This window comes from Colius striatus, chromosome 5 (assembly GCF_028858725.1).
Source record: "Colius striatus isolate bColStr4 chromosome 5, bColStr4.1.hap1, whole genome shotgun sequence".
Taxonomy (NCBI): Eukaryota; Metazoa; Chordata; class Aves; order Coliiformes; family Coliidae; genus Colius; species Colius striatus.
This window is the reverse complement of record NC_084763.1, coordinates 57,947,148-57,961,313: the sequence shown is the minus strand read 5'-3', so window position 1 is coordinate 57,961,313 and position 14,166 is coordinate 57,947,148. Positions and strand designations below refer to the sequence as shown.

Genomic DNA, 14,166 nt, shown 5'->3' with positions numbered 1-14,166 from the left:
ATGTGCTTTGAGGGGAGGAAGGACGCACTTTTCTTGACACTTTGTGGGGGATGCTGTGAGTCAGGGGGGTAAACAGTGTGTTCTGGGGTGATGTGATGCCCTTTGGGGGGGGATGCTGTGTTTTGGGGGGGATGCTGTACTTTGTGGGTGGGTGATGTACTTGATGCAGCTCCAGAAGGACCAAAACCCCGGAACCCCCCCAGCCCAGGGAGGGGATGGAGGGGACGTGGGATGCCCCTGTGGGGGGGGATTGCTGGTGGTGGTGACGGGGGTTTCTCACCCACCTGCAGATGATGATGAAGAACTTGAGGAGCAGCAGAGCCTGCCCCAGGCTGGCCCCACTGCCCCCCTCCCGTGGGACCTGGGCCACGCTGTGTCCCAGCCGCTGGCTCAGCACCTGCAGCACTTCCCGTGGCAGCACCGGGATCTCTGACACCGACTCCTCCGGCCTGACACAGGGGGAAACGACTCTGGCAGGATGAGACCCACAGTGTACTCCGTAACACTCCCTCCAGCCCCATCAACCCCTCGCCCTCAGGCTACATAGAATTGTTTGGGTTTAAAGGAACTTCAGCCCTGCCCTCACCCTGCCACAGCCAGCACTGACCCACAGCCTCAGCACCTCAGCCCCACGGCTTTGGGGTCCCTCCAGGGCTGGGCACTCCCCCAGCTCATGGGCAGCCTGGCACAGGGGCTCACACCCCTCTCAGGGAAACAGTTCTGCCTCAGCAGTGAGAAAGGGGCTCAACACTAAACACAATATTTGGGCCTCTCTGGACCAGATGATTTAAAACCACCGAGAGCAGACGAGCCAGCCCCGTGGGAAGCCCCAGGCTGAGGTGTGGGTGGTACCCGTGCTGTGCCCCTGGGTGCTGGGGGCACCTCACCTGCGGGGCTCCAGCGAGGGGAGGGCGATGATCTTCTCAAAGTTCATGACAAAGGCTTCCAGCCACTGCTGCAGGTAGGACAGGTCCTTCTGCAAAGGTGAGGAGGGGGCTTGAGCTGCTGGCCAAGCAGAACCCACAGCGCCCATCACCCTGGAGGGATCAGCTGATGCAGCAGCCAGAGCGGTCAGAGCCCACCCCAGGGGCTGAGCATCAACTGGTCACCAGAGTAGCTCAAGCTGTGGAGCTGCTGACCAATCAGCAACAGGAGAAAGCAAAACCTGTGGAGCTGCTGACCAATCAGCAACAAGAGAAAGCAAAACCTGTGGTGCTGCTGACCAATCAGCAACAAGAGCAGCACAATCTGTGGAGCTGCTGACCAATCAGCAACAAGAGCAGCGCAACCTGTGGTGCTGCTGACCAATCAGCAACAGGAGAAAGCAAAACCTGTGGAGCTGCTGACCAATCAGCATCAAGAGCAAACACAACCTGTGGAGCTGCTGACCAATCAGCAACAGGAGAAAGCACAACCTGTGAAGCTGCTGACCAATCAGCATCAAGAGCAAACACAACCTGTGGAGCTGCTGACCAATCAGCAACAGGAGAAAGCAAAACCTGTGGAGCTGCTGACCAATCAGCACCAAGAGCAGCACAACCTGTGGAGCTGCTGACCAATCAGCAACAAGAGCAAACACAACCTGTGGAGCTGCTGACCAATCAGCAACAAGAGCAGCACAATCTGTGGAGCTGCTGACCAATCAGCACCAAGAGCAGCACAACCTGTGGAGCTGCTGACCAATCAGCAACAGGAGAAAGCAAAACCTGTGGAGCTGCTGACCAATCAGCACCAAGAGCAGCACAACCTGTGGAGCTGCTGACCAATCAGCAACAAGAGCAAACACAACCTGGGGAGCTGCTGACCAATCAGCAACAAGAGCAGCACAACCTGTGGAGCTGCTGACCAATCAGCAACAAGAGAAAGCAAAACCTGTGGAGCTGCTGACCAATCAGCACCAAGAGCAGCACAACCTGTGGAGCTGCTGACCAATCAGCAACAAGAGCAGCACAACCTGTGGAGCTGCTGACCAATCAGCAACAAGAGAAAGCAAAACCTGTGGAGCTGCTGACCAATCAGCACCAAGAGCAGCACAACCTGTGGAGCTGCTGACCAATCAGCACCAAGAGCAGCACAACCTGTGGAGCTGCTGACCAATCAGCAACAAGAGCAAACACAACCTGTGGAGCTGCTGACCAATCAGCAACAAGAGCAGCACAACCTGTGGAGCTGCTGACCAATCAGCAACAAGAGCAGCTCAAACTGTGGAGCTGCTGACCAATCAGCACCAAGAGCAGCACAACCTGTGGAGCTGCTGACCAATCAGCAACAAGAGCAAACACAACCTGTGGAGCTGCTGACCAATCAGCAACAAGAGAAAGCAAAACCTGTGGTGCTGCTGACCAATCAGCATCAAGAGCAAACACAACCTGTGGTGCTGCTGACCAATCAGCATCAAGAGCAAACACAACCTGTGGAGCTGCTGACCAATCAGCAACAAGAGCAGCACAACCTGTGGAGCTGCTGACCAATCAGCAACAAGAGCAGCTCAAACTGTGGAGCTGCTGACCAATCAGCACCAAGAGCAGCACAACCTGTGGAGCTGCTGACCAATCAGCAACAAGAGCAAACACAACCTGTGGAGCTGCTGACCAATCAGCAACAAGAGAAAGCAAAACCTGTGGTGCTGCTGACCAATCAGCATCAAGAGCAAACACAACCTGTGGTGCTGCTGACCAATCAGCATCAAGAGCAAACACAACCTGTGGACCTGACAATCAATTAGCAACCACAGCACCTCCTCCAGAGACAGCTGCCAGCCAATCAGCACCCAGAACACCTGCCCCACAGACAACAGCCAGCCAATCAGCACCCAGAACACCTGCCCCACAGACAACAGCCAGCCAATCAGCACCCAGAACACCTGCCTCACAGGCAGCCGCCAGCCAATCAGCACCCAGAACACCTGCCCCACAGGCAGCCGCCAGCCAATCAGCACCCAGAGCACCTGCCCCACAGGCAGCCACCAGCCAATCAGCACCCAGAACACCTGCCCCACAGACAACAGCCAGCCAATCAGCACCCAGAACACCTGCCCCACAGACAACAGCCAGCCAATCAGCACCCAGAACACCTGCCCCACAGGCAGCCGCCAGCCAATCAGCACCCAGAACACCTGCCCCACAGGCAGCCGCCAGCCAATCAGCACCCAGAGCACCTGCCCCACAGGCAGCCACCAGCCAATCAGCACCCAGAACACCTGCCCCACAGACAACAGCCAGCCAATCAGCACCCAGAACACCTGCCCCACAGACAACAGCCAGCCAATCAGCACCCAGAACACCTGCCCCACAGACAACAGCCAGCCAATCAGCACCCAGAACACCTGCCCCACAGGCAGCCGCCAGCCAATCAGCAGGCAGGGCCTGATTCGCTCTGTGCTGCTGCTGCGCCCTGGGGACGTCTCAGTGCAGCCCCTCGGGGTGACCCGCAGCCCTGAGCACCCCAGGGTGGCACCATGAGGTCACCCATGGGCCTGAGCACCCAATGCAGCACCTTGGGGTGCCCCACGTCCCCCCACACCCCAGTACAGCCCCTCGGGGTCACCCACGGCAGTGCAGGACCATGGGGTGACCCACATCCCTGCAGTCCCCAGCACAACCCCCTGGGGTCACTCACGTCACCTCACAGCCCACAGAAGCACCCAGGGCTGACTCGTATCTCTGAGCACCCCAATGATGGACCGTGGGGTGATCCACGTCCCTGCAGACCCCCACACAGCACCTTGAGGTGACCCCTGTCCCTTCACACCCCCAACAAGGCACTCTGGGGTTCCCCATGACCATGAGTACCCCCGTGCAGCACCCTGAGGTGACCCACATCTCTGAGCACCCCAGTGATGGACCATGAGGTGTCCCATGTCCCACACAGTGCCCTGGGGAGCTCCATATCCCCTCACACACCCCAGCACAGCACTCGGGGGTGCCCCACATCCCCTCACACTCCTGCACAGCACCCGGGGGTGTCCCACATCCCCTCACACCCCAGTACAGCACCTTGGGGTGCCCCATATCCCCTCACACCCCAGCACAGCACCCTGGGATGCCCATGTGCCCTCACATCCCAGCACAGCACCCTGGGGTGCCCCGCATCCCCTCACACCCCATCACAGCATCCTGGGGTGCCCCACACCCCCTCACACCCCAGCACAGCACCTTGGGGTGCCCCATATCCCCTCACACTACATCACAGAACCCTGGGGTGCCCATGTGCCCTCACACCCCATCACAGCACCCTGGGGTGTCCCACATCCCCTCACACCCCATCACAGCACCCTGGGGTGTCCCACATCCCCTCACACCCCAGCACAGCACCCTGGGGTGCCCCACATCCCCTCACACCCCAGCACAGCACCCTGGGGTGCCCCACATCCCCTCACACCCCAGCACAGCACCTTGGGGTGCCCCACATCCCCTCACACCCCAGCACAGCACCTTGGGGTGCCCCACATCCCCTCACACCCCAGCACAGCACCCTGGGGTGCCCCACACCCCCCTGCACCCCCAAGCAGTCCCATTCCAGGACCATCCCCCCCACTTTGGGGACATGTCACTCCCTGCAGACACCAGCTCCCCTCTCCCTCCCCAGCGACACAGGGGGGCCCCAATCACCCCCCAAAGCACCCACAGCACCACTGGGGACCCCGAGGTGTCCCAACACCACCCCACAGCCGTCCTCTCCCTGCCAGCACCCACCCACTGCGTGTGGGGGTCCCCACGTACCCCCCAGCCCCCCGTTACCTGCCCGTCCATGGCGGCTGTGCAGGGTGAGCCGCGGCGGCACAGCCGGGACACGCCGGTGCAGGGCGAGGGGGGGTGTTGTTGTTATTATCTGCCCCCCCCCCCGTCCTTCCTCTCCCTCACTCTTGTGCAAAAACGACCAAAAAAAAACCCCCAAAGCCACAGAGCACCAGGAAATGCCAAGTCACCCGCCGCCCCAACGGCGCTTCCTCCCACCGCCACGGCTCTGCGGTGGGTGCAGGGGCGGCTGCCCCCCTTCCCCATCCCTCTCCAGCCCCTGCTGGGGCATGTGCCAGGGCCGTGGCCAAGGTCACGGCGGTGGTGATGGGGCAGGAGACAGGATGGGCATCACCTCCGGGGCTGGCACATGACACCGCTTGGCTCTACTGCCCATAACCAGCACGAGCCGAAGCCTGCGGCCGCCCCCACGCCGGTGCCGGCCAAGCCAGGGTGCATCGAGCGTGCCGGTTCTCAGCGTCCCTCCCCACTCCCCACCGCCCCGAGACGTGTCTGTCCCCCTCCCCTGCACCCACCCGCCGCTGGTGGCCCATGCCGGCGCTCACGGGCCGCTGCCGCCAGCCGCCCCCGCCGGTGCCCGTCCCAGCCGGTTGCCAGCTGGCAGAGCCTGTTGGGTGGCTTCTGGGCTCGGCCGGCGCGGTGCTGCCTGGGAACGTTGTGCCGGCACCTCCATCCCTCACCGGTGCTGCCCAGAGCTCCGGACTCACCCAACTACAAAAGGTCACCTGGTTGTCACCTCGGGGTGACACGTGGGGCTTGGTGGTGGGACTGCGCTGAGGTCCCTGCAGACCCCCCCCCAGGGGTGGCATGGGACGAGAGCTGGCAGCATCCCTGCCGTGGCATGGCCACCCCATGGGACACCCCTGGGGACATCCCTGTCCTCTGCCAGCGCTGGTGGCACAGTGACAGGAGCTCTGCCCTGCTTCAAAGCTGCCAGAGACAACTCCCCCGCTCCCAGCACGCGGCCTTCAGCCCATGCCACCAGCTGGGGAGGAGGATGATGATGGGGGATGCCGCTATCGAGGTGGCACTCAGACTGGTGGCATCACCCACTGCCCTGGGTTCAAGCCTCAAAGCCTGCCAGTGGGACAGCAGAAGGTCCAGAGCCACGAAGGACCGTGTACACCCAATGGAGTGGCACGTGTCCCTAGGTGACCACAGGCACCAAGATGTCCCCTGTCCCCATACAGCCTGGTGGCGTGGCACATGTCCATCACAGGAGCACACACACCCAACGGCATGGCACATATGACCACGGGCACGCCAATGGTGTGGCACATGTCCCCCATGGCACATTGTCCTTGAATGACCCCAAGGAGATGTCCCCTGTCCCCACACAACCACATACACCTGATGGCCTGGCACATGTCCCTGTACAACCATGCACACCCCAACAGCGTGGCACGACCCCCTGCAACCACTGCCAGCTCCACAGAGTGGCACAGGTACCCCTACAACCGTGGGGAGCTCCAAGGCATGCCACACGTGCCCCTACAACCGCGGACACCTTGGTGGTGTCTGCCTCCATGGGCTGGTACCTGTCCCCACGCAACCATGGCCACCTCCACGGTGTAGCACGTGTCCCTTGTACAAGCCCCTCAGGCCCTGTCCCACCCACGTCCCTCAGAGAGGATTTAGGGGGTTCAAACCCCTTTTTCCCATCACTCAGCAAAAAGGGAGGTGCAGGGAGGGGGCTTCGTTTCGGGGTGCAGAAGAGCTGGTGGGTGTCAGGGGGTTGCCATGGGGCTGGACGAGGTGACAGTCACAACAGCTGTCCCCGTGCCCCCTAGGACTAAGGAGGGGTCCCTCCTGGTGTCCCTGCTGACGTGCTGGGGACAGAGTGAGGGGAGAAATAACCCCCCCACCCCAAAACCCGGCGCACGGGAGCTGCGGGTGGCACGGAGGGAGCAGAGGGGGGGTGTCTCCTCTCCTCCAGGATCCCCCTCCCGGCCTCACTGGGGTAATTAAGGAGAAAACAAAGCCCGAGGGACTCGTGGGGGTGGGACAGGGTGGGGGGGTGTGTCTTCCTGAGCAAGACACCCCCCAAAAAGGCAGGACCCAAGCTCCGTCCCATCGCGCCAATGTCACCGCGGCCGCACCTGCTGCGCTGCCGGGCGGGGGCGCCGGGACCCGCGGGTGGGGGGACACCCCAAACCCTCCGGCTCGGGTACTCGGGGAGCTGCGGGCCCCCTCCGGGAGCGATGAGAAGGGGAGGGGGTCGGGGGGATGCGGCAGCCGTGGTGAGGGGGGCGGCGGGACTCGGGGCGGCGGAGGGACGCGACGCGCTCGCAGGGGGGGGAGCACGGGCTGGCGGGGTCGCGGCGCCTCGCCGCGTGGGGAATCCGTGTGTGGGGCGGGGGATACAGACAGCGGCCGCGATGGGGGTCGGGAGCTGCGGGCTCCCCCCGCGAGAAGAAAGAAGCGCTGGAAAGGGGCCGGCGGCGGGCGAGGCGCAGGAGGGCGACGCGGGCTTCTGCGGCGCCCACCTTACCTTGGCGAAGTAGAGCATCCAAAGCTCGTAGAGCCGCTCCCGGGAAGCCATGCCGGGCCGGCACGGCTCGGAACGGCTCGGAACGGCTCGGCACGGCACGGCACGGCACGGCACGGCACGGCACGGCACGGCGAGGCGGCCAGCTCCGCCTCCCCCCCCATCACCGGGCCCTCCCCCAGGTACGGGGGGGCTGTCACCGCCTCCCCCCGGTACCGGGCACCTGACGGACGGGCGAGGCTTTTGCCCAGCGCTGTTTTTGGCTGCCCCCCCCCGCGGCCGGGGGTAAAAGGAGCCGTGGGAAAACGTAACATGCGCCCCCCCAGGAATTACCCCCCGTTAAACCAGCTTGCGCGCCGCAAGAAGACGGAGGAATAAACCTATCTGCTCGCAGAAGGATGATTTGGGGATTATTTTACCTTTCAGGGCGTTTTTTTAACGATTTTTAATGTTTTTGTGCCCCCCCCCCCCCCAGTCTTTATCTGCGCCCCCCCCATCGCGCCCATCGATGCGTTCCAGCCCATCGATGCGCTCGGCGCTCTGCCGGTCGGCGCATGCGCGCCGCGGGGTGCGAGGCGGTGGGCGGGAAGGAAGGAAAAATGGCGGCGCCCGGTGCGGCGGTAGAAAAGGAGGAGGACGGGCCGGTGCTGGGGAGGCTGGAGGAGGAGGCGAAGCGGCGGCGGGAGAGGTTGCGGGCTCTGCGGCAGCGCACGCTTCAGGTGAGTGGAGGACGGGCGGTGCGAGGCGTTTAGGGTGAGCGGTAGAGGGGTGTGAGTGTCCGGAGTGGAGCGCGGGGAGGGTGATGGGCTTGCGGAGGGTCCGGAGCGGGCCGTGGGGATGAGGGGAGCAGGGGGCCGTGGGGATGAGGGCAGCAGGGGCCCGTGGGGATGAGGGCAGCAGGGGGTCTGAGGTGGGCTGGGGATTTGCGGGGAGAAAGGGAGAGGGTCTGGGGAAGGTTGAAGGCTGTCGGAGGGACTGGGATGGGGTTGCAGTTACTTGCGGTGTCTGCGGGAGGGAGGTTGGGAAGGGAAGAGGGAGACTGAGGGGCTGTGGATGCCGGGGACTGGGGGGTAGAAGCGTTAGAGGGGTGTCCTGGGGGTAGGGAGGAGTTGAGGGCTGAGAGTAGGGGGTATAGGGAGAGTGTGGTGGGACTAGGAAGGAGAGGAGGGTCTACAGGTAGAGGGCTGGTGGTAAGGGGGAGGTGGGGGTCTAGGAGAGGCTTGGGGAAGGCCAAGGGGTCTGGGGCCAGCAGGCTGTTGGGTCTGAGCATAGTGAGGGGCTCAGGTTAAGGGGCAAGGGAGAAGGATGGCTGGCACCTGAGGGAGTGGGCAGGAGGGAGCAGTGAGAAGGGAGAGAGGAAAAGCAGAGAGGAGCGGGGCAAAGGGGGTTCCCCAGCTGTGAGGAAAGGGATGTGGAGTAGGAGGGATGCAAGGAAGGGCAGGGAGGAGGAGGCTTGGGTTTGAGTGAGTCTCTTGGGCTCTGTCTGTGGGATCTGTGATGGTTTTGTAAGACCCTGTGGTGTGTCTGGCCTTGGGTTCTGCCTTTGCCATTCTGTCCCTGGGCTCTGCTCAACACCCACCTCGTGGTGGCATCACATCTGAAATTCAGGCCACGACCCAGGTTTGGTAGTGAGGATGAAAACAGAGGTTAATTAAACAGAGGTTCACCCCAGGGTTAATTAACAACCTGCTACATTTCTCTGGCACTTTCTGGGCCTTCAAGCTCCTCCTCCACAGAGACCTCCAGACCCACTTGCCTTTCGTGCAGGTTTGATGGTGCTGAGAAGCTGGTTGTGTTGCCTGAGCAGAGCACCTGGGTCCATGAGGTGGGATTTTCTTCTCAGACACAGCTCTTGGAGGAGCTCCCTGGGGGGGTTGTAGATGTTGTGCTGCTGGCAGCTGCGTGGTTGGGTCGCAAGGAACGTACCTGAAGAGTTCTGTGGTGGGTTGAATCCTCCCCCAAAGCAAACTCCAGCTGTTGTACCTGTCTGTCCCTGTTGCCTCTGCAAGTGCTGAGCTCAGAATATTGAAACAGAGTGTGGTGGTGGTGGTGTTGATGAGGGGGAAAGAGGGATGGAGTGAAGGGGAGGGACTTGATGACTTGTGAGTTGGCAGCGGTGGGTGAGGCTCAGACGTGTCTTGGCGTGTCCTGGCATTGCTTCATCCTCCTCTCCTGGGCCACTGAGGTGGTGCTGCCTCTGCTCCCCTTCTGCCACATCACCCTCAATTTGTTGGTCCACATTAGTGTGGTCCAGTAACGTGGGAAGATGTTCCTGTGCCTCTGCTGAGGGACCTGCCCTCAGGGTTATTGATGGTGGCATGGCCAAGCTGCATCTCTTGCCCTCAGCCAGCAGGGCCAGGGAGTTTGTGCTGCCCCTCTGCTCTGCCCTGCTGAGGCCTCAGCTGGAGCCCTGTGTCCAGTGCTGGGCTCCCCAGCTGCAGAGAGACAGGGAACTGCTGGAGAGAGGCCAGTGAGGGCTCCCAGGGTGCTGAGGGGATGGAACATGTGTGTGAGGAGGAAAGGCTGTGGGCCCTGGGGCTGCTCAGCCTGGAGAAGAGGAGGCTGAGCTCAGGGGGACCTCAGCAATGCTGATAAGTACCTACAGGTGGATGTCAGGAGGATGAGGCAGCACTTTGTTGTCTGAGGTGCCAGGACAAGGGGTAATGGGCCCTTCTTGGCCTCGAGGGCACGTTGCTGGCTCATGCTCATCCTGCTGCCCCACAGCACCCCCAGGTCCCTTCTCCCTGTACCACTAAGAGTTCATTCCCCAGCCTGTGCTGGCACATGGGGTTGTTTTATCCCAGACACAAGACTCTCCACTTGCCCTTGTTGAATTCCATCAGATTTCTCTCTGCCCAGCCCTCCAACCTGTCCAGCTCTGGCTGAATGGCAGCACAGCCTCTGGGGTGGCAGCCACTGCCCCCAGGTTAGGATCAGCAGCAAACTTGCTGCCAGTGCCTCTGTTCCCTCAGCAAGGTCACTAATGAACAGGCTGAACGGTGCTGGGCCCAGCACAGACCCCTGAGGGACTCCACTAGACACAGGCCTCCAACCAGGCCCTGTCCCACTGGTCACCACTCTCTGCCTTCTTCAACCAGTTCACAACCCAGCTCCCTGCCTGCTCACCCAGCCCACCCTGCCTCAGTTTTGCTGTGAGGTTGCTGTGGGACACGGTGCCAAATGCTTCAGTGAAATCAAGATCATCTCTCCCTCTTTTATATCCCCTCCAAAAAATCTCAAGCTGAGGAAAGTGAATCAAACCCAACCCCCATGGTTTCCTCTTGTCCTTGGAGAGTCGAGTGGGAGCTGGCTGGCACGTTGTGTTTGCCCCTGTAGTGGGGGAAAGCAGGGACAGCCTTTTCCTAAATACACTAAGGGCATTGCAGATCTCTCCTAAAGGAGAGTTTGGGGGGCTCAGGGCTGAAGCCTGAGATCCTTCATGTGGCTTTTACATTTCCAGTGACTGAGTGTGAGCAGTGAGAGCTGCCTGAGTGCTGAACTGCTCACAGCCTCCCGTGGCACGAGGCTGCTGCTGCTGGTGGATTTGAGGCTTTCCCTGGGCAATGTCATGTGCTAAAGTCTCCATTATCTGCTCTGGGCTCTTTTTGTCTTGTCTAATGGAAGAAAATCAGATTAAAACATCCTGGTTGTGTTGCTCAGGAAGACTTCTTTTTTTCTTAGCTGAAAAAACCCTTTTGCCTGATTGAAGCTTTAGCCTGGCATGGCTCTGTTTAGTGGCTGTTCAGTTTAACTCTTCCTTCACTTAACTACACATTTTGAAGGAAAATGGGAGAGTAAGGTCTGCTGAATCTGTTTAAAGGTACCTGGCTGGAGATGACTGGCAGACTCACCAGAGACTGAGCTGCCAGTCAGTGAGAGTTGGGCACAGAGGAACCTGCTGAGGGTCACCCAGGGCAAGGACAGAGTGCTGCAGCTGGGCAGGAACAAGCCCCTGCCCCAGCACAGGCTGGGGGGGACCTGCTGGAGAGCAGCTCCAGGAGAGGGACCTGGCAGTGCTGGTGGGCAGCAGAGAACCATGAGCAGCAGTGTGGGCTGGTGGGCAAGAAGCCAATGGCAGCCTGGGGGCATCCAGCAGAGTGTGGGCATTGAGTGAGGGGATGGAACATGTGTGTGAGGAGGAAAAGGCTGAACGACCTGGGGCTGTTCAGCCTGGAGAAGAGAAGCCTGAGCTCAGGGGATCTCACTAACACAAGTAATTCAAGCTGTTTGCCAAGAGAATGGGGTGGCATTTTCCTGTTGTCTGAAGTGCCAGGACAAGGGGTAACAGGCACAGGCTGGCACACAGGCAGTGCCCCTGGCACAGGAGGAGAAACTCCTCTGGTGCTGAGGTGAGGGAGCCCTGGCCCAGGCTGCCCAGGGAGGGTGTGGAGGCTCCTTCTCGGGAGGTTCCCAAACCCAGCTGGACACGTTCCTGTGCCCCCTGAGCCAGGGGCAGCTGCTGGAGCAGGGGCTGGAGCTGGCTGAGCTCTGCAGGGCCCTTCCAGCCCCACCACTCTGGGATTCTCTGAGTGTGTTTGCACACACTGAGGTCCTGCAGGCGCTTGCTGGAGCAGTCTGAGCAGCAGTGAGATGTGCAGCTCTGGGTGTTTTAAGGATGGGAACCTTATGGGCTGAATTTCAGGAGCATTTTGCAATCTTCTGGACTGAAACAGGAGGAGTGTGGTGGAGAGGTGCTTCACATCCAAAGCTGAGAGCACTTGCACCATGGAAAGCACTCTACAATTGTGCTGGACTGGAGCTTTTGGGGAGGGTTCAGTCCAAAGTGGTGTTTGGGGTTGCACACAAGCCTCTGTCCTAGACAAGAAGTCAGGAGCCAGCTCCATTATCACCGCTGCCCTTTTAAAGGGAAGCTGCTGTCTCTGCCTGCCTCAAAACCTGAAGTTTGTTGCAAGCCCTCTCCTTCATACACAAGAAACTGCATTTCCACAAGCAGAGCTTTGTGCTGAGCCAGTTGATCATTAACTGTGGTTCCTTGGCTTTCTGAAGTGCCTGTCTGCAGGTTGCCCTTGAAACCAGTTCCCTGGTGCACTCCTGTCTGTCTGCTTTGGGGTTGCTCAGAGTCTGTGCTGGTGTGTGACCTGCACCAAAGTTTCTCTCACTTCAAACCCCCTTAGAATCACCACTTGGTGTCAGTTCCTCTGGCTGCCACGTCCTGCCATGAGGCTGTGCAGGCACCTTGCAAGTCACAGCTTGCATCTTCAAAGGTCCATCCCTTGGGATCCATCTGTGAGAGGGGAAAGCTCTGCTGGTAAAACAAAGGGTTGGAGAGGGGCAAGTCGTGGGCCCTGCAGTTGGTTGAGGTGTCTCCATACAGTGTGTGTCATCCACAAGTGCTTTTGGCTTAGGGAGAAGTTTAATTTGAGTTAGAGATGAGTGTGTGTATATTTAGGAAAGGCTTTGACAGGCTTTTCCTCTGGGTAGCACCAGAGCAGCAGTGACATGCAGCAGTACGTGCGTTATCTTTCTCGCAGGGACCTCGGTGCTTTTCCCACAGCTGCTTATTTTTAGCAGCTGATATCTGAGCAGAGGAACTGTTGTCTTGGGCTCTGCTTGGAACCTGGCTCTGCTGCTTTGATCCAGCTGCTCAAATAATCTCTTGTGTGGCTGCTATTGAAATGAGAGGAAATACTTGATGGGTGCCGGGGCCGGGACACCTCGCTGCCGGGCTCGTCTGGACAAGGGAGAGGAGGGTGGATCGGAGGAAGCTCCTCAAATTTGTCCTTGTGAGGCTGCAAGCAGAAGGCTTTCAAGCGTGCTGGGTTAGACTGAAGGCAGTTAAAGCGTTGAGAAGAGCTTTGAGTCCACCTCTGCCCTTTCCCTGCCAGCTTCAGGGTGATTATTTTGCCCCTGGTATCTCACATAGCTTGTGGCTGCTGGAATGGTGAAGAGCAAAGTGTGTGTGTGTGTGTGTGTGTGTGGAGTGAGGGGTTGGAGATGGAGGGGCAGCCAGCAGTGTTGGACTGATGGAGCAGCTCTGTGTGACAATCCTTTTCTGTTCTGTTTGGCTCTTGGGTGTGCCACTGTTTCCTGCCTGAGGCTCAGCAGCTCAGGAAGGATGGGGCAGTGTGCCTGAAGTGGCAAGGAGATGTGGCAGAGAGAGGGAGAAGGTGACCTAAAAGGAGATCTAAAGCAAGTTGGACTGACTGAAGAGAGAGCAGCTTGTGGTGCTGTGTGAGCATGACCATAGAATCACAGAATCATTTTGTTTGGCAAAGATCTTTAAGATCATTTGAGTCCCAGCCCTCCCCTCACCCTGCCCAGCCCAGCACTAACCCCTGGCCCTCAGCCCCACAGCTTTGGGATCCCTCCAGGGCTGGGCACTGCCCCAGCTCCCTGGGCAGCCTGGCACAGGGCTGACACCCCTCTCAGGGAAACAGTTCTGCCTCAGCTCCAACCTCAGCCTCCCCTGGGGCAACTGCAGCCCAGTTCCTCTTATCCTGTCACTCGTTACTGTCACTTGACTGACCCTCACCTCGCTGCAACCTTCTGTCAGGTACTTGTAAAGGGTGCTCATGTCTCAGCCTCCTTTTCTCCTAGAAGGTCAGGAGCAGAGGTCCCTTTGGAGCCCTGAGATCATTTCCTCTCTGGCATGGCTGGCATTTTCCTGTCCCTCACCCACCACGTGTGCTTCAGACCTGTCAGGGCTGCTCCTGGGGTGTTTGGGTGCTGTTCCTTAGGCCAAGGCTGGTAGAAGCAGATCCCTGAGGCAGAACCAGCTTGACTTAGACCCTGTTTTCCATACTGCTTTTTGCCATGGCTGGTGCCAGGGTGTCAGCTTGCCAGCAGAGCAGCCCAGCAGAAGCTGGCACTTGGGAGACAAAAATCTTTGAAAAGCCCTTGCTGGATGTTTTCCTTCTTTATTTGTTATGAAACCACTGTGATCTTGTAAGCACAGGGTTA

The 14,166-nt window shown here is 59.7% G+C and overlaps 2 protein-coding genes across 4 annotated transcripts in view; one reads left to right on the top strand and one right to left on the bottom strand.

Annotated features, from left to right (window-relative positions):
* Window positions 1-7,412, bottom strand: part of NBEAL2 (neurobeachin like 2) — a 35,002-nt gene extending 27,590 nt beyond the window's left edge. Inside the window, exons 1-3 of one of the 2 annotated variants that reach the window (XM_061996250.1) lie at window positions 7,249-7,412; window positions 888-976; window positions 285-470 (exon numbers count right to left, since the gene is read on the bottom strand). In XM_061996250.1, the coding sequence (XP_061852234.1) occupies window positions 285-470; window positions 888-976; window positions 7,249-7,299 (326 nt within the window). In that variant the 5' untranslated portion in view covers window positions 7,300-7,412. The remainder of the gene's footprint in view (window positions 1-284; window positions 471-887; window positions 977-7,248) is intronic. The other variant, XM_061996251.1, reaches the window with a different exon arrangement.
* The window catches only part of CCDC12 (coiled-coil domain containing 12), a 41,128-nt gene continuing 34,153 nt past the window's right edge, over window positions 7,192-14,166 (top strand). The window contains exon 1 of one of the 2 annotated variants that reach the window (XM_061996252.1): window positions 7,192-7,964. In XM_061996252.1, the coding sequence (XP_061852236.1) occupies window positions 7,800-7,964 (165 nt within the window). In that variant the 5' untranslated portion in view covers window positions 7,192-7,799. The remainder of the gene's footprint in view (window positions 7,965-14,166) is intronic. The other variant, XM_061996253.1, reaches the window with a different exon arrangement.